Genomic DNA, 21,723 nt, shown 5'->3' with positions numbered 1-21,723 from the left:
TGTCCCCACGCTTCCTTCCGCGGCCACTGTTCATCGTTGTTTTGCCCTTGTTTGCCTAACAGAGAGCGAGTAAAGAGAGCATGAACGTGCATAAAATATGCATGTCTCGTTTGTTTGTTGTTTGTCGGGGCTAAAATTAAAGGTGGTGCTGACAAGTGGCTGGTCCTCCTTTGACAGGCAATTAAGGAGAAAGAGAATGAAATGTGGAGTCCCATTCCCCGTCCTCCGTGGATTATTTCCCTACTATTTTTTACATTCATCATTGTCTCGTATTTTTCCCGTGATGACAGAACTATGTATGTACACACTCGGTGAAAGTGGAGGATAAAATTGCCACAATAATTAATGAGTTGTGTCGTCCCAAGTAGAGTTGTAGGATGGACAAGGCGTTAAAATAAATAACCGGGAGTTTGGGCAGGGAACCGACGGTTATAACCAGTGTCCAAAACGGGTTTTAACCAATTTAGGCACTAAGTTTTGGACATCCAAAAGTGTCCAAAATACAAAACGGGGCGAAATAACAAGTTCGTCATAAATTCGACAATTTTCTTCGAATTTACTGCGCGTTTTCTCCTATTTGCATGCAAATATCTCTGCCAAAACCTGATTATTGGCAGATGGTATTAATTGCCAATATGAAACAAATTAAATTTGCGACCGATTGACGCTAATTTGCTCAAAATCGTAGAGCATACGCTGGGAGACCTGCATTCTTAGACACTCGTGGCGTTATGGGGGTGAAGCTAAAACAGAAATTATGACCAATGTGTGGGTAACGACATTAGGGCAAAAAGGGCATTCATAAATTCCTTGGACACAAGGATAAGTACAACTCTGATCATGTAACTGTTTAGATAAGGGATATTTTTACCTCCTCCTCTTCTTCCTGTCATCATACTTATCACGTCCTGAACTTTCACCCGCAAGTATGACGACATTTCCCAAATCTAACCACCTGCCGTTCTATATTTCGTCCAGTCCAGTCTAGCCAATTACGAGACACGAAAAATGATACCTTTAACCCAGCCAAGTTTTTTTCCTGGTCAGAATTAAAAATAGGTGAAGATAGGATCCATCCATCCATCCATTCAGTGAGGACGTGAACGTGACGTCACCCACAGTGGCCGCGGAAGCTGTGGGGACATCGGGGGACACAACATTGTGCGATAGGGGGAACGGACGGGTTTATATAAGATGGGCAGATGATGCGGACATCGAACAACCGTGGGGACAATTGTCCCTCTGTCCCCTCAACCTTCCGCGGTCACTTATGAAAACCGCAGATTTATGAAATTATGAAAACCAGTGGCCGCGGAAGCCGTGCGGACATCTGAGGACGTTAGCATTGCAGGATAGTGGAGGGACGAGTTTTTATAAGAGGGGGAGATGATGGGTACTTCAAATAACCGTGGGGAAATTGCCCCTCTGTCCCCTCAAGTTTCCGCGGCCACTGCACCCAGGCCAACCCGCATTAATATTACAGGATATTACAGGAAATATTCCCATCATTCATCCCCTCGCAGCGTGGACTGTGTCTTTTTTGGTAAATTAATGTTTACCGAGGAAAAGAAAGTGGTCGTGGTTGTGGTCGTGGTTTGAGGTACGACTTGATTTTGTCTCTTCCTGCCGAACTGAGGATTTCACTTGTTGAGCATGTCCAACCCAAGCATGGCATGGGTGGCTGTTATGGATGGCTGAACTAAATTAAATTGGAGATTGCATCAAGGATGAGATGAAGAAAAGATAAGCTAGAAAGTCAGCCCACGACGACGACCACCAATTAATTCGAGGAGGGAATACGGGTCTTCATTTTAGATCTTGTCAAATTACGTGCCCTGTCAGAAATACGTTCGCTCCAAGCTTCCGGCCCGACTGCACCTTATTCAAACTTATACATGCTCTGGACAGATGGAGGACAGACAGACAGACAGACGCACGCATACGCATAGTCGTGGGTGAAAGTTTGGTAAATTTCTAAAAAGAAATTGGGCGTTGATATTCGCGGAGTGTCCGCGGAAACCTGGGGACAGAAAGTCCCCATGGTTATCTGATATCCGAAAATGTTTGATTCTAAAGATATCCTGCTGACGGACGGACAAAACGATCACAATAAGCGGATGATGCCACTTACAAGGGAACCTTTTCCAAGCTACACCAGGATTGTGTAACGAGTTATATCAAAAAAATCAAGCCAAAAATTGGGAACCACATGACACTTATCTTATCGTCGAATTGCCACTTTGGGAAAAATATAGGGGGCCTAAGTTCATGAGTATCTTGGTTTAGGGAAGAATGGAGGAAATTTACTTAAAACTGAACTCTGCTGCCAGTATTTTTCTTCAAAGGAGCCCTTCAACGGATAGATAAATGTCATATGATTCTTAATTTTTTACTCGATTTTTTGACATAACTCGCTACAAAATCCTTGTCTATCTTTAGAAAAGGTTCCCTTGTTAATAAATAATTTTCACCGATTCGCTTCTCTCTCCTTCATTAGCTTGCCCTTATTATTTTTACGCTATCCATCCAATTAACAATGTGTACAAAGAGCAAACAGCCAGCCGCAAATAATTGAAAGGAACGCGTTTGTCTGGGTATTTTTCTCTCCTCAGAGTAAAAAAATACCACCACATGAGACGCAGGTGAGAGCAGTGGAAATTCCATGTACGTACGTGCATACCTGTTATTTTATGTTAGTCAGAGTTAAAAATAGGAGCGATCTCAATAATAATTACTGCAAGCGTCATTCCGGCGGTACATATGTGCAGACAGACAGTGTTAATTAACAAGTATTGGTGTGGGCAGGTAGGTACTGCCCAGTGTGGATTACTTATTGTGGAGGATGCCAGGGTTTCGTTTCTCCGGCGGGTTTCTGTCACATTTCTTGCAGTGGAAAGCAAAAATGGGAGAAATGCGAGGTGCAAGAAAGTGCAAAAAACTGGGAGAAAGTGTAAGAAATATGGACCATTCGCCATCTGGACGCCATCTAGCCACCCGCCGTACGAACCATTTACCACAGCGGGGCGTACTTTCTCCCACCTTGCATTTCTCCCAGATCAAAATATCCCCCTGCAAAAAACCACTTTCTTCTCCCCCATATTTCTCCCAAGTGGTTACTTACCTGAAACCCTGCTCTCCGTGGACACTATTATTTACTCTGAATAAATTGCGTGGTGGAGAAAGTTTCGAGATTTTGCGGTACATCTCATGGACATCTCTCGATTTTAACAAGTTTGAAAACTTTGGAGGACTCAATTTCACCAATTTTCACCGCAATCTGACTGGTTTTAATTATGCTAAATGTTCCAAACTTCTGCCCACAAGGAGAGATAGTGAAGAGCGGCGGTGAGCCTGTTATTCCAATTGGAAAGTAATACTTGCAAAGTTCGAGATGTAACCGAGACGGGCTGGAGATGAAGTAATAATAATAATATTAATGGATTCCAGTCGTATGGAGATGAGATGAAATGCAAGTTGGACGAGGAAAGTGAAACGGTGAGGTTGAGGCGACCCGAAAAACGTAAGGGAGGGGATTATCGGGATCGGTAAGGTACCGGTTTTCTGTTAGGATAAGAGGATTTGGGTTTGGAGTTCGGGTGGGTACAAAGTTAGGGCATTCAAAATCGGAAAATTTTGAAAAACTGGTGGTCACCGATTATTCGGATTTATTGGTAAAACCGGATTTTGATTATTAGGATTTTGGCAAATTTCAGTAAAATTGGTTATCGAATATTTCAACTTTATCAATTTTTGGTAATACTGGTTTTTGATTTTTCCAAATTTACAATTTTTTGGAAAACCAGGTTTCGCTTATTCTGATTTTGCAAAATTGTACTAAACCCGTTTTCGATTCTGTGCAAAGCACGTATTAAACCGGTTGTACAGAATCGAAAATACCGATTTTGGGTGCCCTAATTTAAAATCTTTATCCGTACCGCTACGAAATCAACCCATTATAAAATCAATTTTATACAGAATTAATTTTCTTGACCGTTTGCTCCCAAAAAAACCGAAAATCGGGTCCCCATATGTATGTAACAGGTTGTCCCCATGTTCCTCGGGCTGTCCAAGTTTTTCCTGCGGTGTGGTGAAAGTGATCGAGTCCCCAACCCACCAACCCATCCACCAACTAGTCTACATACATTCTACTTTGGTCGTCGTCAAATTTCCACATTTTTCCCCACTCTCGAAAAACACGAGTTCAGTTCCACTCCGAAACTCAAGCCGGGCCAACGTCAACTTTCTCTCGCTCGGTGAAAGTCTCACTTTATCTCCACTCCACTCCGCTCTCGATATTGAGACCAAACAATTTATCATCACTCCCTAGCTCTCTTCTCCATTAGACAAATAACGTAATACACACCAAACCTGACATGCCAGCCCTAACTATACCTTTCCTTGTAGTTGTTGATGTCAGTATCTATCCCTGTCTTGGTATTGGAAACGATGTGGCTCACATATCATATACAGCAGACGTAAAAGATTGAACAGAACAGAACAGAACAAACCACTGGTAGAATAATGGCGAAAATAATATTATTTATTCGCCACGTTGCATCATCATTTCCCTCACAAATTGGGGAATAAAACTGGAAAAAACCGAAAAAAACTAGCCAAATAACGTACATACATACGTACCACTACAATAATTATTCTATTTTCCCTTATAAATTGGGAACAAAAACCGAAAAAAATCCAACCAAACAACTAAACTAAATCCAGTAATTACTTATTTTCGGTATCTGAATTACCTCACAAAAACCGAAAAAAAATCCAGTAACCAAATAACTTAACACATACTAAATCCATCAATTACCCATATTTTCCCACACCTCATTTCCCTCACAACTACAAAAAACCCCAAAAATCTCTCCCAGTGAGTGAAAAGCATAAAGAAATACGTGACAAATCATACCAAAACTTGAAATCAAGGCCAATTCGACATCTCTTTTTCAATTCAAACGAAGTGATAAAAAACCCAGAGTGAAAAAAACTTGGTCACAAAAATTCAATACGTTTTTTAATTGGAAACTGGAAACTTTCCCTTTTCAAATTCCAATCTTCTCTTTAATAAGAGAACAAAGTTGATATTTTTACTTCATCGGACAAAAAGGAAATCAAGTTTCATTTCATACAACTTTTTTTCGCTGTAAGTACGTGTCTTTCTTGGGATCCTTTGAGAGTTAAAAAACTAATCATCGTCATCATTCCCCCTCCGAGTGGGAGACTGCACAGTGGTAAAAAGTGTGGAAATAATAGAGACAAAATATCTAGTGGTACAGTGGCCGCGGAAGCTGTGGGGACATTGGGGGATTGTAACATGGTAGGATAGGAGGAAGGGAGAGGGTTTATATAAGATGGGGAGATGATAGGGACATCGAATAACCCTGGGAACATCTGGGGGACATCTGAGGGACATTACAGGATAAGGGAATGATGGGCCTATTTAACATGGGGGACATCTGGGACCTTAACATTGTAGGTTAGGGGAAGGAGTCTAAATAAAATGGGGACATCTGGGACATTAACATTGTAGGATAGGGGAAGTATTATATATAACATGGGGACATCTGGGAAATTAATATTACAGGGTAGGGGAAGGAGTCTGTATAACATGGGGACATTAACATTGTAGGATTGGGAAATGAGTCTATGTAAAATGGGGACATCTGGGGATATTAACATTACACGATAGGGGAAGCAAGGGTCTAACATGGGGACATCTAGGGTACATTAGCATTGCAGGATAGGGGAAAGGGGGGTTTAATATAACATAGGGACCCTGGAGACATTATCCCTCTGTCCCACCCCCCCCCCCTTCCGCGGCCACTGCCCCTACACACATACCCCATCTCGCCTTGACTGACAAGATTTACTTTCTCCCCACTTGAAAAGAATGTCTGTCACGGGGAGAAGAAGAGGAGCAGGACGACCTTAATTTCTCCCAGGAATGGAATTGAATCGGACCCAGCAAGAAGACGAATCGCCTTGAAGGGAAACAGAATTTGGTCTTTTTTCTCGTCCTCCTCGCCTCCTTCTGCTCGAGGGTACTTGGACTTTTCGAGCATAGTTTATCTGTAAGTGAATGATTTCTTCTCTGCTCAGTGAAAACAAACATGTTTTTTTTACTTACTTTCTCCCTCGGAATTCAGGCAGGGTTCCACTCGACTAAGTTTCGTCCTCTCCACTTACTTAGTTACTCACTTTGTTGCCACTTAGATTCCAATATCGTGCGCGTTGTTGTTCGTTGTCAGGGGCCGCGGAAGGGTGAGGGGACAGGGGGGCAATGTCCCCAAGGTTGTTCGATATTGGCATCATCTCTCCATCTCATATAAATCCATCCTTTCTCCCCTATCCTACAATGTCAATGTCCCCCGATGTCACTACGGCTTCCGCGGCCACTGCACCCTCAATAAAGTCGACTTTTTTCCCTTACAATGGCCGCAGGAAGGTGAGGGGACAGAGGGACAGTGTCCCCACGATTTTTTGATGTCCGCATCATCTCCCCATCTTATATAAACCCGACCCTTCCCCCTTATCCTACAATGACAATGTCCCCCGATGTCCATAAGCTTTCCGCGGCCACTGTTCGTCGTCGTCGTCAAGTAGGTGAGGCTCGTCCTCTTGTAAATATTGGATCCGTCGTGAAGGTATTATTTTTCGGGGTGCGTATAAATCTACAAGTGGAGAAGAAACATGTTGAAAAAGGACTTGAGAGATCGGCGGTGGTGGTGGGTCACGTAAGATTGGTGGACAGTGGCCGCGGAAGGTGTGAGGACACCTGGGGATATTAACAATGTAGGATTTGGGGGAAAGGACGGGTTTGTATAAGGTGAGGAGATGATGCCGACATCGAACAACCGTGGGGCATTGTCCCTCTGTTCCGCGGCCACTGCTGGTAGGTGGACATAATTTTGTCCATCGACACGCCAATTTGGCTGCCCTTGGGGACCCCACGTGGAATAAAGATTGGTCGGAGGGACACTTATTCGTTGGGTGACACGAGGCGAGCAAATTATTGATTCGCATGCATTGGGAAAGTTGAGACGAGCTAGAAAATTCCTGAAATTGTGTCCTGAGCAGAAATTTGAATGATTTCCGTGTCGAAATTTGGGCCAATTTTCTGCCGACCTTTATGCAGAACCTTTACTCCTTGTGCAGAAAACTAGGCTCAAAATTATGCACATACGGTTCGGCGGAATGAAACCGATAGTTATTTTGGGCAGGATTATGTATGCAAAACAAAAATATGCAGGGTACAATATGCATCGAGCTTGTGTCGATTACTGTGGAATTCGTTACTCTGATATCGTGGCAGATAAGTACGTAAAATTGGACGAGCAGTGGCGGCGTAAGTTGGGGGGGGACCTTAGTAATGTGAGATAGGAAAGGCTTCTTAACATAATTTTTTTGATCTTCTGGGGACACAATGTCCCCCCGCTTCCGTCGACAATGTGGACGAGGTCAAACAAGTAAATGAGATTTTAAGTAAAAAAAATAAGTATGAATTTGGATAAAAACACCGTAAAAACTAGCCTTGTTGGAGGCAGCCTGTGTTTTAGGTGTGTACACAGGTGGGTAAGGCAGACCTATCTTGGACAAAATGTAGTATTGCACAAATTGGAATAATCATTAATCACCAAGTAACATCTTGAGGGTGCAGTTCGCCGTGAACTAATTAATGATGATTACAGCAAGAAATAATTAATCATTAAGTTACATAATCAGCAGAATTAAAAATACAACAACTTTCTCCCCTGATTGTGTGGGTGCCCGGAATGGAACTCTCCCAGAGTATACTCTCTGATTTTGAGCAAACTAGTGTAAATATCGATTCGTATTCGAATTTGATTAGTATGCAATTTGCGAAGGACACGATCTCCCAATGGGCACGTTTGGCAGAGATAGCTGCACCCGAAGAGGAAAAAACGTACAGTAAATTTGGAAAGTGTACAATTTGTCGACTTTAAGTCTTTAAGTTTTCTCCTCTTCGGATGCAAATAGCTCGGCCATGCGTGCCCATTGGGAGATCGTGTCCTTCGCAAATTTCATACTAATCAAATTTGCCATCGATTGACACTAGTTTGCCCAAAAATCGGATCGCATACGCTGGTCGACCTCCATTGACAAGTAAGTTTCCATCAAAATCTGCCACCAGGATCGTGGGGTATTTATCATTTGCATGATGGATAACACCATGATGACGCCACATTGATAATTAACGCACAATTTCCAACGAGACGAAAAGCTCCAGCCGTCCGACTGATTAATTAATTCGCATCCGAATAATCATAAGTTTCTGAGCAGATACATATTTCCTGCGTGGGCGTTTCGAACAAAGGCTTGACACCTTGTCAAATTTCACATCATGTCCTCATTACGACCAGTGGCCGCGGAAGCTTGAGGGGACAGAGGGACAATATCCTCACGCTTATTCGATGTCCGCATCATCTCCCCATCTTATATAAACCCGACCTTCCCCATAAAATCCTGCAATATTAACGTCCCCAAATGTCCCCACACCTTCCGCGGCCACTGCTCCCTCATCGAAGTCCACTTTTCTCCCTCACAGTGTCCGCGGAAGCAGAGGGGACATTGTCCTTTTGTCCCCACGGTTGTTTAATGTCCGCATCATTTCCCCATCTTATATTAACCCGTCCCTCGCCCCCCAATTCCTGCAATATTAATGTCCCCACCACACCTTCCGCGGCCACTGATTACGACCACATCAGAAACATAATTTGACTCGAGAGAAGTAAAATTTCCTTGCAATTAATGCGCCCTCATTAATTACGTAACGAAGGACAAGGCCGATGATCACATGTTTTCTGCATGGTCAGGACAACGATACGTGCGGCGAGGTGTGATTGACTTGACTTCTTGTTCTTAACAACTTTTCGGGGAAACATTATTGCAAACTTTACACCCCGCAAAGTTTTCGAGGTTAAGAAAACTTCGAAATGAGAACGAACGGCTAAAGAAAAGCTGGAGATTAACGGTGTAAAGGTGGAATTGGGGAAAGTAGAGTTAAGCCAGAGTAAAAATTTGTACGGTTTTCGTACCGAAATTTGGCCAGATTTTGTGCAGAAAAATTGGCTAATTGAAGGGCTAATTTTTGCGCACAAAATTACCATTCTGCAGAGTAAAACGGATAGAAATTTTGGGCAGAATTTTGCAAGAAATTTTTGTATAGCTTTTTTACTAAAAGAATATGCAAATTTCAATGTGCATCCAGATTGTGTCGATTAATGCAGACTTCGACACAGTAATTTCTAATCTAACTGTTAATATTGCGGGGTCCGTAACTTTATAATTTTCCCCTCGATAAGACCCACCAAAAACCTTTTTGAAATAGTACATATCTTAATTTCTTCAGAATATATTATACTTAATTTATGTATCCCCATAACTTTTCGAAATTACACAGTTTCCAACTTCATTATCTTTCCCTTGTCTGTAATTATGTTGGAATGGAATTCAATTAAAAATTAGGCAAAGATTCAATTTGTCTTTGCGGTTTAAAAGAAATGAGTAAACTTTGTTGGACGAGATTATTATTTCACTTTTTAGAAGAACCAAACCAGTGTTTCAGGTGAAAGTAAGACCACCAAGTGCAAGAAATAAGGGAAGGAGAAAGTGGTTTCTTGCAGGGAAATATTTTGACCTGGGAGAAATGCAGGGTGGGAGAAACGACGCCCCGCCGTGGTAAATATTTCATACGGCGCTAGGCTAGAGGGTCCATATTTCTCTCACTTTCTCCCAGTTTCTTGCACCTCACATTTCTTGCAATACAAGAAATAATGATAGGAAGCTAGTTTCTTGCAGATATTTTGACCTGCAAGAAATGCAAGGTGTGAGAAACGTCAGAAATACTTAATACGGCACGTGGCTAGATGACACACATTTCTCACAGTTTATCACAGTTTCTTGCAACTCGCATTTTTTTCCATTCTTGCCTCGAACTGCACGAAATGTAGCAAGAAACGAAACATTCATTACAACAACTGTAATACAAAATGACGTGTTTTTTTAGAAATTATAAAAATTAACTTCTGATCAAAAATTGTAATTTATTTTTGATTTCCTTAAAACAAGAAATCATCATATTTTCTAAAATTAGCATAAACATTAGCATTCCACTCGGCCAAATGATGATGACGGTCGTTGCTACAAAACAGATCAATACTCGACCGAAATAAATCCCTGGCAAGCTGATTAGACAATATTTCGATACGCACCCACCCAATTAATTAATTTACATGGCTCCTATGCAAACAAGGTTTATGAAAATTGAGTTAAAATTAGTCTCAACCTTTCCCCTCACGACTAAGCGAAATCATGTCCAGAGGGACGACACGTGGGCATCAATATATTTACATATTTTCTACACGGAAACTAAGTCATCTCCTCGGTTTCGTCCTGAGGGTCGATGTCAACCAGCAGTGGCCGCGGAAGGGGACATGTGGGGACGTTAACATTGTAGGATGAAGGGGGGAAGGGCAGGGTTTATATAAGATGGGGAGATGATGCAGACATTGTCCTTCTATCCCCACGCTTCCGCGATCACTGGGCGGAGGACTTTGCTAAAAGAAGTAGGACAATTCAGTGGCCGCAGAAGCCGTGGGGTCATTTGGGGACATTAACATTGTAGGATAGGGGAGGGACGGGTTTATATAAGATGGGGAGATGATCGGACATCGAATAACCTTGGGAACATTGTCCCCTTGTCCACACGCTCCCTTCCGCGACCACTGTCAACAAGGTCTCACTCACTCACTTACTTAAGCGACCCGCGACGCCGCTTATGGATAAAATCCCCGCACAGTAAACACTACACTACTCGACCTTCTACCTAATCCAGTGGCCGCGGAAGTGTGTGGATCATGTCCCCATGCTTATTCGATGTCCGCATCATCTCCCCATCTTATATACATAAACCCGTACCTTCCCCCCATCCTACAATGTTAATGTCCCCACACCTTCCGCGGCGACTGATCTAATGTACAAGTTTCTGAGTAAAGTAAGTTTGTGAAGCTACAAGTTTGAAGTGTGTGTATGACTTTGATTTGATTCTGATCCGCTGTGGGGGATCATCAAACGACACAATTTTATTATGAAGAGCAAATCTCCACCGAAAGAGCCAACTTCTACATAAATCTGTCCTGTTATACGAGAGACAAAGTCAGAATTTTGGGAAAACAGAGAGGAGCTGTATGTATTTATGGGGAACAAAAGTACACGAATTTAAATACCTTCTGGAAAGAGTAGATTGTGTAAATAGGCAGTACTAAAAAGAGTGAAAGTTGAGTCGGAGTGGGGGTAGAGTTGTACTTACACATGCTGAGTCGGGGACAGAGGTGGGTAAAATTCTTTGTTCAGTGAAAGTAACCACATGCAAAAAATAAGGGGCAGAAAGTGGTTTCTTGCAGGTAAATATTTTGACCTGGGAGAAATGCCAGGTGCAAGAAATGACTTTCCGCCGCTATATTTACTTCATACGCGTCGCTACATGAATAGCGCATGTTTCTTGCACTTTCTCCCAGTTTCGTGCACCTCTCACTTCTTGCATTGTTTGCTTTGCACTGCATGAAGTGTGACAAACCTGCAACACTGATTTTGTCAAAATGCAGTATTTTGACGTCAAGATTTCCGGGGCTACATGAAAATATGTACATCAGTCATCCGAAAGTACACGTTTTTCTGAAGAAAATGGCTTTTTATCGCTGCCAAAATACAAAAAAAATCGTAATAACAATGCATTCTGAAAAGATAATTTATTCCCAGAAAGTGTGACCTGGGCATTTATTTCCATGCATGCCCTGCCCTTTGCCCAACCCTGATTGCGAGTAGAATTAGTCGTCAAAATCTAAAAGTGAAATCAGCGCAGGGATCGAACAATTTATTTATTTTATCATTATCCCAACTTTTCTTTCATCTCGTGCATTTATTCATTTGCTTGTCCTACTCATTCCGCGAGTGGGGACGATTGTGTTCCCCGTCTGTTTATGAGGTTGGCTTCACCGACGGACTGGAATACAGCGGACCAAACCGCATTATTTATTTGGAAACATTCTCCCCCGAAAATGAGAGAGCTGAGTGAAAGCCACCAGACCAGACCAGACCACCAGCAATGCGAAAGGCAGGGTTGCGGGTGGGGCACATTTCTTGCAGTGGAAAGCAGGAAATGCGAGGTGCAAGAAACTGGGAGAAAGTGTAAGAAATATGCGCTATCTAGCCCGTACCTGTTCACTTTCATTCATTTGACTGATTATGATAGTGAATGATAGTGAAACTACTGTCATTTGACTGAAGGATTCTGTCATACTAAATGAATGACTGTGAATGAAAGTATTTCTCACTCATTTTATTTTTCACTCTATGCTTAATACATAGGGTCTAGTAAGAAATGAAGTCAAATGAAGTGAATTGAAGTGAAAGGAATGAATTTGAACGAAAATGACTGAATTTGAATGAAAATCTTCAGTCAGAAATCGTGATGAATGACTTTTGAATGAATACGAAATTTTTGAACAGGTATGATCTAGCCACGCGCCGTATGAACTATTCATACCGGCGGGGCGTAGTTTCTCCCACCTTGCATTTCTCCCAGGTCAAAATATCCCCCTGCAAGAAACCACTTTCTCCCCCTTATTCCTTGCACCTGATAACTCGCACCCGAAACCCTGTCCAAAAGGCTTACTTTCTCTCTCTCTCTCGCCATAAATAATAAATGCATTTTATCTTCATGCCAGAAACCCGTGCGGAGAAATAAATCGAGTCGAAATATTGCGTCGAAAATAAATATGTGCAAAATAATGAAGTAATATTTATCGCATTTCGTGCCAAATTGAAACAAAGTTTTTCATGCATGTTCAGTTCAATTCGAACAAGTGGTTTGGTTAGTATTTGTGGGCGGGCGGGTGAAAGCCAGCCTACTTTTAACAGTTGTATGTACCACTTATTATTGTACATTTCCACTTTACGTGTCAACTTGAGACGACGAATTATTTATTTTTGAATCTTTCCCATCTTAATTCTGCCTGGATATGGAAAAGTTACGAAATAGCTCTCACAAGGGAGGTCTCCCAGCGGGTGCTCTCGGATTTTGGACAAACTTGTCTCAATCGATGGCAAAATTTGATTAGTATGAAATTTGCGAAAGACACGATCTCCAAATGGGCACTTTTGGCCGAGATATTTGCATCCGAAGAGGAGAAAACGCGCAGTAAAGTCAACAAATTGTACACTCTCCAAATTTACTGCGCGTTTTCTCCTCTTCGGATGCAAACATCTCGGCCAAACGTGCCCATTGGGAGGTCGTGTCTTTCGCAAATTTCGTACTAATTAAATTTGTCATCGATTGGCACTAGTTTTTCTCAAAATCTGAGACCATCCGCTGGGAGACCTCCCTTGTAAGTGCAGACACTTGAGACGGGACTGGGTAGGAAATAGTGGATTATGCATGTATTAAATTTAATAACAATAATCACAATAACAGTGAGGGCCCGGCAGGTCGGAAATTAATGCAATATCAATGTCAATCTAGGGCAAATTAATAACTAGGAACGCGTACGGGATGACACGGACGGAGTTATGAATATGCATGTCGTTTTGCATGTATAAATGGATGGATGGGTTGAGGAACCCTGTGGGGGGGCAATAATATAGTTGGGCAGGGGGCAAGTTGGACGGGAAAGTTAACGAAGAAAATCACGCAGGGTTTGGTAACCTGGTAAAATTCGAAAAATTTTACAACTTTTTAGAAGGAAAATTAGCTTCCAAATTTTTGTAATCTTGCTCCGATCCCTTTATTTTATAAAAAATTTGCAAAATTATTTTTAATACAATCCTCCGTAACTTTGTAATCCATAAATTTCCTAAAGTTACAAAATTTTACAAAATTCGAATCATATTTCGAAGGGAAATAAGCTTACAAATTTTTGGAAACTTGCTCAAATCCTTTTATTTTGTAGCAGTTTGTAAAATTCTAGTATAAAACTCTCCAATTTTACAAAGTTACAAATGACTTCATAAAATACGTCAATATTGTCCCCACATAAATTCTGCTAGTTCTGCTTATTATTTCATAAATGGAGCAACGGTAACCTTTAAAAGAGACGGGGCAGAATTTCTACAATCTTTTGTTACACCGCAGCCGAGCGAGTGGAATGGAATGGAATATCCTGGCTGGAGAAATATATGTCAAGTACACGACACCACAAATCATGAAATTGTTAGCTGAGGGCAAATTATATCACAATCTGTCCACTTTCTCTCGGGGAACGGACATGTATTACGTCAAAAAAGATGCGTGTGTGGGTGGTTTTGGGTCGCTTCTCACTCATGAAAATTTTAGGGTGCCATTGTATACGGGCTTTGAATTTCAATTTTTGTGTCTCAACTTTCCCTTCTTGCATGGATCCCAATAGCAATTTTGAAACGTGTTCATGTTCGTTGGTTTAAAAAAAAAACCTTATTGCATCAAGAAATCGATAATGTTTAGATTTGCAAAGTTGAGAGGTTAAAATTTTGATTTTTGTTCTTCTACAATATGTTTAATTAAAAAAATCAAAATTCTAACCCCCTAACTTTGTAAAGCTAAAAATTTTCGATTTTTAGATATAACAAAATCTTCATTTCTTCAAAAACGGACAGAGGACACGTTTCAAATTCGCCATTTGAATAAATGCAAGAAGGGAAAGTTGAGACACAAAAATCCAAATTCAAAACCCGCATACAAGTGCACCTTAAACTTCTCACGAGTGAGATAGTCGACCCAAAACCACCCACTTTTTTGATGCCGTAATATATGCACGTTCCCTCTCTCTCTTTCCACTTTCTCTCTTCATGCACATACGAAACACAATCTGTATTTCTTATTCATTCCGTCGCTTTGGAGAGGCAGAAAACAGGAATTTGCAATTTAAATTGAAACAGCAACAGTGACATTGTCCTTGTGTATACTTACCCGACAAGGATGTTGAGGTTTAGTCGTTTGGTTGAGCTTGGTTTCGCCCTTGTTCCTTCCTTGGTTCATGGAGTGAGAAAATTAATGAGCAAAGGACAACCAAAGAGGAATCAAAGCGAGGGACAAAACTTTCTTAAATCGCATCATCACCATCTCGGCACACAGTTTGCTGGGCTTTCTTCAGCTTGGAATAAGTATATTCATGGACTGCAGAACAAAGGTGGGGACCGGTATTTCGAGTGCAAGGAATACCACATGGGAGAAATAACGGGGAGAAAGTGGTTTCTTGCAGGGAAATATTTTGACCTGGGAGAAATGCAAGGTGGGAGAAAGTACACTCAGAGTAAAATTGATACGGTGCGTGGCTAGATAGCGCTTATTTCAGGCACTTTCTCCCAGTTTCTTACACTTTCTCTTAGTTTCTCTCACTTTCTTTCACTTTCTCCCAGTTGCATGCACCTCTCATTTCACGCGTTGTTTGATTTGCAGGACAAGAAATGTAGGAAACCCGCAAGAAATGTTTTTTTACACCTATTTTGACCTGCAAAAATTCTAAAGTTCATACGGCGCGTGATTGCCCGTGTTGCGGGCACTTTCTCCCAGTTTCTGGCACCTCGCATTTCTTGCATTTCTTGTTTTCCAGTGCATGAAATAACGGGAGAAAGTAGTTTCTTGCAGGGAAATATTTTGACCTGGGAGAAATGCACGGCGCAAGAAACTAAACCGCTATATTTCATACGGCGCGTGGCTAGATGGCGCATATTCCTCACAGTTTCGTGCACCTCAGATTTCTTGCGTTTCTTACTTTCACTCTTCACGAACTATGAAAAACCCGCAAGAGCCAAAACCCTCATGGGGACCGTGACCTTCTGCGGAAATATATGAGTGTGGGGACATTATCGTCCGCCGCGCCTGGTTAAATTTTAATCTCTTCTTTTCATGCGGCCGATGAAAACCAATTTGTTTCCAGTGCAGTCTCTCTCTTCGCTAATCTTGCTTTCAAATTTGTCCATGTATTTCTATGTACTCCTATTTTTGGCGGAGGAGAAGAAGATTTAAACTCTGGAAAGTTTTAAATCCTTCGCTTTCCAAAGTTGCTTGCTTACTATGTAGAAAATTGACCTTTTGTTAGGAAAAAGAGCTAGGATTTATTTATTATCTACTCTCCACTCCACTCCACTCCACTCGTGAGGGATGCATAGTTCGGCGTGGGCGGATGGACGAAAAAAATGGGGGTGTAGATTGACGATCGTATCCATTCAGTTGACCAATTTTTCTGGAAAAAGAGAAATCCGCAAAATTTCTGTGTAAAATGTGCCGCTTTTTTGTATTTCTGCAGAAATTTATCTGTCATAACGTTCCAAATGCGAATCAATTTTCAGCAGGTATATTTTCATAGTATGCAAAAATGTGCAAATTGCAAGAATTAACTGTATGAAAATGCTTTTTTGCAGGGATTTTGACCTGCAAAAAATGCAAGGCGTAAGAAACTAGGTCCGGCCGCTATACTTCATACGGCACGTGGCTAGATGGCGCATATTTCTTGCAGTTTTGGCACTTTCCTGCAGTTTCTTGGATTTTCTTGGACTTTTTTTAGCAGTTTTTGGCACTTCCTTGCGTTTCTTGCATCTCGCATTTCTTGCATTGCTTTCTTTGCAGTGCAAGAAACGTAGCAAACCCCCAAAAACCACAGTTATGCACATTTTTGTCGTCCACTAACTAACTAAACGCAAAAACTAGTATTACCCATGAACCCAAAAACTGGTCCCTGCATGGAAACGCTCTTTGCCGACCTATGCCTCTCTCTCTCACACACATGTAAAACGTCACCCTGTTGCTTTCCCCACACTTTTGCTTGGTTTCCCCCTTAAGAAAGAAAGCGAGACTCCGAAGAAGAAAAAAAATCAGGCAAAAGTTGCTTTCACTCCGTAACGTGATTCTTCTTCACTCTTTTCTTCACCTCGACCACAAAGGAAAACAGAGCCCCATTTTGTATAAGAGAAGAAGAAGTTGATAAAATGATATGTATCGTATGTACATAGTGACCAGAAATAAATGGAGAAAAGTGTTTTATGTCATTTCCTCTCCGAAATAAGTAAGCTTATTGTAAGGAAAAGTTTTGATTCAGTTTCACTTTTTCTCCTACTTTTGTGAAGCGTCCGTTTCAATGGGAAACCTTAAATCAAACTTTGATTGGAGGAGTCAGTCTGTTTTTATTCTGAGAAGCATTTTCCCCGCATAGAATTCCATTCTTCTTGGAAAATTGTATTGTATTGGAGAAATAAGCTCTGGGTTAAAATGTTTGTTAAAAAGTTTTTTGAACTTGGAAAAGCTGAAGAGTTTTTCGTTTCTTGGATTTGGTTTGATAAATACATTTCTTGCGCTGGAAAGTAAGTACGAAGCGCAAGAAATGCGAGGTGCACGAAAGTGGTAAATAGAAATATGGGCCATCTAGCCACGCGCAATATGAAGTATTTATCCCGGCGGGGCGTAGTTTCTTGCGCCGTGCATTTCTCCCAGGTCAAAATATTCACCTGCAAGAAACCATACCTGTTCGAAAATTTAGAATTCATTCAAAAGTCAGTAATCCCAATTTCTGACGGAAGGTTTTCATTCACATTCAGTCATTTTCGTTTAAACTCATTTCATTTTACTTCATCAGACTTCATTTCTTACTTCTCTTCATGTAAATATTAAGCGTGGGGTGTCAAATGAAAATGAAAGGAGTGAAAAATCCTTTCATTCACAGTCATTCATCTGAAATGACGGAATCCTTCAGTTATTTTCACTCAGGATTTAATTTTCATTCACTATCATTCACCATCATAATCAATCAAATGAATGAAAGTGAACATGTATGCAAGAAACCACTTTCTCCCTGTTATTTCTTGCAAGTATTTAGCTATCTAGTTGCATCCGAAATATTGAAATTGAAGTTTTTATGGTGAGTTTTGTGCCGAAAAGAAAATATAAAAGGGGCATTGAATCGAAGTTGTTACGTGATAAATACATGGTCATGATAAGAACTTAACTTACGCCATACGTTGTCCACGGCTGGATTGAGTTTGTCGTGTCCCCAGATTTTGAGGGGTCACTGATAAATAGCTGGGTGTAACTACAAACTAGGGCATCCAGAATCGGAAAATTTTTAAAAACCGGTTTTCGATTTTTCCGATTTTGGAAAACTTTCGTAAAACCGGTTTTCGATTTTTCCGGTTTTTTTAATTTTCGTAAAACCGGTTTTCGATTTTCTACAAAACCGGTTTTAAACCGGTTTTCAAACCGGTTTTCTACAAAATTTTAAAAATATGTTAAATAAAATGTGGTAAAATTTAAAGTTAAACAAACTTTGGGCATTAATTTGGGAAAAAATATTTCAGAACAATTTATTTTTCCATGAAAAACAAGAAATGACTAATATTTTGTAGTTCTAAAACATTTTTTATTAAAAATCGAAAACCGGTTTTCGAGTGTGATAAAACCGGTTTTCTACAAAACCGTTTTTTTTTGAAAATTATAAAACCGGTTTTCGGGTAAATCGAAAACCGGTTTTTAACCGGTTTTACAAAATCGGAAAAACCGGTTTTGGATGCCCTACTACAAACCCTGGTTCCAGATTTTTATCAGATTGTTGTTTCTAAAAAAAAGAATAATTCCTAAAAATTATACACGTCTACAACAAGCTTACATACCTCAGGGTAAAAAATAACCTCGTTTCAGTCACACAGACCATTTATTGGGAAGATCCTGGACGTATTTGGGTTAGATTTTGGGATGTAAATTGAAGTAGGTGAACTTGGACTTTTTTCTAAAAGAGGAGCCATTTATGTGTGCTGAAGCATCAAATAAGACTGGAAAAGTGGGTTGGATTATGTACGGGTTGCGTAAGTAGGATAAGTGCATACCTTGAAGCGGAGAAGTGAGTGAGTGAGTGACATCCGGACAGATACACAAGCCTGCTTTCTCCCCCAGAGTGGATTGGATTGGAACAAAGATTGAGATTCCGTAAAGATTTCCTGGTTCGGTTAGAAAGTTGAGGTGACGATAAAAGGTGCACGTCTAACTAAAGTGAGGAGTGGGTTGGGATTGGGAAGGCAGCAAGTTAGATGAGATGTCAAGTATTGTATGGATACTTATCTTGAGCAGTGTTTCGTTTTGTCTAAAAGATTTCAAAAGCGTGTAAAAAAATTCTTGATGTTGAAAATGTCCAAAATTGTCAAAAATAATTTTGTATGTCCAAAATGTCCAAAAGCGTGTTTTCTTGAGAAATTAATAAGAGATAACATAAATACGTCAACGGATTATCGAAGTATCCAATAAAGAAAGACTTGTAACATGCTCCCCCATTTTCTATTTTGGACACTTTTGGACACCTTTAGACGTCCAAAATTGCGATGCCCAAATCTGGTTAAAACCATACATGTTCACATTCATTCATTTAATGATGAATGAATAAATTATTCATGCAATATTCAAAATTTTGAATGAATATTGAATGAATATTTTATTCTGATTTTTGAATAAATGAATATTTAGTGAATATCTATTCAGTTCGTGTGAATGAATAAGGAATGAATATTTTTTTCATCATTCATTTCTAGCTCAATGCTTAATACATAGGGAAAGTTGAGAAATTTATTTAATATTGTTAATTTTGAATAACATGAATAATGAAGGAATGGTGAATAATGAATAAATGTTTTAATAATTGGTGAATATTTTTTTTACAAATTATGAATGAGTGAATAAGGAATGAATATTTTTTTCGAGGCTTTGAATGAATGAACTTTGAGTGAATAAATATTTTCTGAACATGTATGGTTAAAACTAGTCAAAAACGATTTTGGGCACGGCGAAACCCTGATCTTGCGATAGAGAAATCTTGATGTCAAATGTGTCCCTCGAGGCTACATAAGCATGGATCGAGTAGTCATTTCAGGTAAAAGTTGAGCCCCATCGAACAATTTTGTGCAATCAGGAAGCAACAGGGTTGAGCAAAGTTATTACGTAATTACAGGCTCGAATGGAGAAATTCCTCATTTTTCTTTGTTCTCTTGATGACCAACATTTCCCTTCTTTTGCAGATTTGCCAAAATGATTGCCGGGACAAACACCACGACGACGACCACCACCTCCGCGCCCTACAGTTTGGCCGGATCTTTCCCTCACTACAAACAAATCGTGATGCCGGCCGATCAAAGGGAAAAGATTTTAGCGATGCATGAAGCCAGCCGGGCAAATGCGGGTACATATGCAAAATTGGGCTTACAATGGAGGTCTCCCAACGTATGGTCACAAATTTAATTAGTATGACATTTGCAAATGGTACTATCTATCTCCCAATGCGCAAGTTTGGCGGAGATATTTGCATAAAAAGTAGATAAAATGCGCCCCAAGGTCGACAAATTTTACAGTTTCTAAATTTACTCTCCTATTTTTATGCAAATATCTCCGCTAAACTTGCACATTTGCAAATTTCATACTAATTAAATTTGTGATCGATTGACACCAGTTTGCTCCAAATCTGTGAGGATACGTTGCGAGACCTCAATTGTTTAGTATTTATGAAGTTGTCCACTTCATCACCATATTTTTCCAGGGATTTATGTCGCCGTCGTGCTGGCCATGTACGTCATTCTCTTGACGATGCTACTCTGTCGCTACAGGCGACGTTTCCCTCTCCCCTCATCGTCCGGTGAGGCGTATTCGGCCAGTGGGCGACATCACCACCATCATCACCACCACCACCACAACAGCTCGGGGGCACCAGCGTTGTCGTCCTCGAGCACGACGTTATCACCGCTGTGGAAACTGCGATTTCTCTGTGATTGCTCGTCGACTGGGGATGATGGAAATGTGGACGATTCTCCGGAAGAGGTTGGCGACGTGAGGATGACCACCATGGCGATGACGCTTATTCCTCGGGCACCCACAGCAACGACCGTGGTGGTGGCGCGCCCTGTCCCACCGACGGTTTGTATTACGCTGGCGACATCGGAGGGTGCGGGGTCGGAGGTGGGGGTGGCGGTTTAAGCAGGATAGGAGATTTGAGTGGCTGTGGAAGGTGTGTGGACATAGGGCCAATGTCCCCACGGTTGTTAGATGTCCCCATCATATGCCCATGTTACATAAACCCATCCCTCCCTTATCCTACAACATTGATGTCCCCACGGGTTTCGCGGCCACTGATACGGAGAAGTATAGTTTTTCTATGTTGGAGAGAGGATCGTGCTCGTCTATGCGACTAAAATATTTTCAGTAATATTACATAAATTGAGTAGTGAAAGTACATACATATTTTGTGTAAATAAGTTGGAAGATGGATCAATAATAAAATATGTAAGTAGTGTCAACACATATTCATAGTTGAATTGCAGGGTCACATATTATACATAAATAGCGTCAGAATCTATGAAAATAAATATGTATATGTAAATATAAATATGTAAATCTATCGGTATTATGTACGTACTTACGTCATTCGTACGTCGGAACCTGCAAACTTTCAGGAGTTTTACTGGAACAAGTATGTATGTCTTTATTGCATAAAGAATTTTCTACGAAAGGTAAAAATTGCCTCTAATTCTTTGCGAAATCTTAACTCCTGCGTTTTATGTTACATTTCATCACAGTAACAAAACACGATGTAATTTATGTAACCGATTTACAGCATTGTAAACAAACATGATATAGTATTTTGAACTGTTTCATAATAAATTATCTTTAAAGCTAACAATAAATATTACTTGTGGTCT

General features: G+C 40.6%; 1 protein-coding gene across 3 annotated transcripts; it reads left to right on the top strand.

The window, feature by feature from the left end:
* Window positions 1–4,220: 4,220 nt before the first annotated feature.
* Window positions 4,221–21,690, top strand: LOC118437887 (myotubularin-related protein DDB_G0290005-like). 3 transcript variants are annotated; one of them, XM_035857384.1, is made up of 4 exons: window positions 4,221–5,237; window positions 5,896–6,077; window positions 20,053–20,213; window positions 20,568–21,690. In XM_035857384.1, the coding sequence occupies exons 3-4, from the start codon at window positions 20,063–20,065 to the stop codon at window positions 20,999–21,001; spliced, it is 585 nt and encodes a 194-aa protein (XP_035713277.1). In that variant the 5' UTR covers window positions 4,221–5,237; window positions 5,896–6,077; window positions 20,053–20,062; the 3' UTR covers window positions 21,002–21,690. The 3 variants fall into 3 exon arrangements, with proteins under 3 accessions (XP_035713277.1, XP_035713276.1, XP_035713275.1); XM_035857383.1 differs by having other exon boundaries at window positions 4,221–5,244; XM_035857382.1 differs by having other exon boundaries at window positions 4,221–5,244; window positions 5,871–6,077.
* Window positions 21,691–21,723: the final 33 nt, after the last annotated feature.

The sequence above is a fragment of the Folsomia candida genome, unplaced genomic scaffold (genome assembly GCF_002217175.1).
Source record: "Folsomia candida strain VU population unplaced genomic scaffold, ASM221717v1 Fcan01_Sc017, whole genome shotgun sequence".
NCBI classification, from domain to species: Eukaryota; Metazoa; Arthropoda; class Collembola; order Entomobryomorpha; family Isotomidae; genus Folsomia; species Folsomia candida.
Note: the sequence above shows the minus strand (reverse complement) of the source record. Positions and strands in the feature narration are given on the sequence as shown.

Bases quoted from the DNA above. Each gene is read 5' to 3' on its own strand.
- LOC118437887 (XM_035857384.1), top strand. From the start codon at position 20,063: ATGATTGCCGGGACAAACACCACGACGACGACCACCACCTCCGCGCCC. The intron at 20,214-20,567 runs GTACATATGCAA...ATATTTTTCCAG, and splicing joins AGCCAGCCGGGCAAATGCGG to GGATTTATGTCGCCGTCGTG.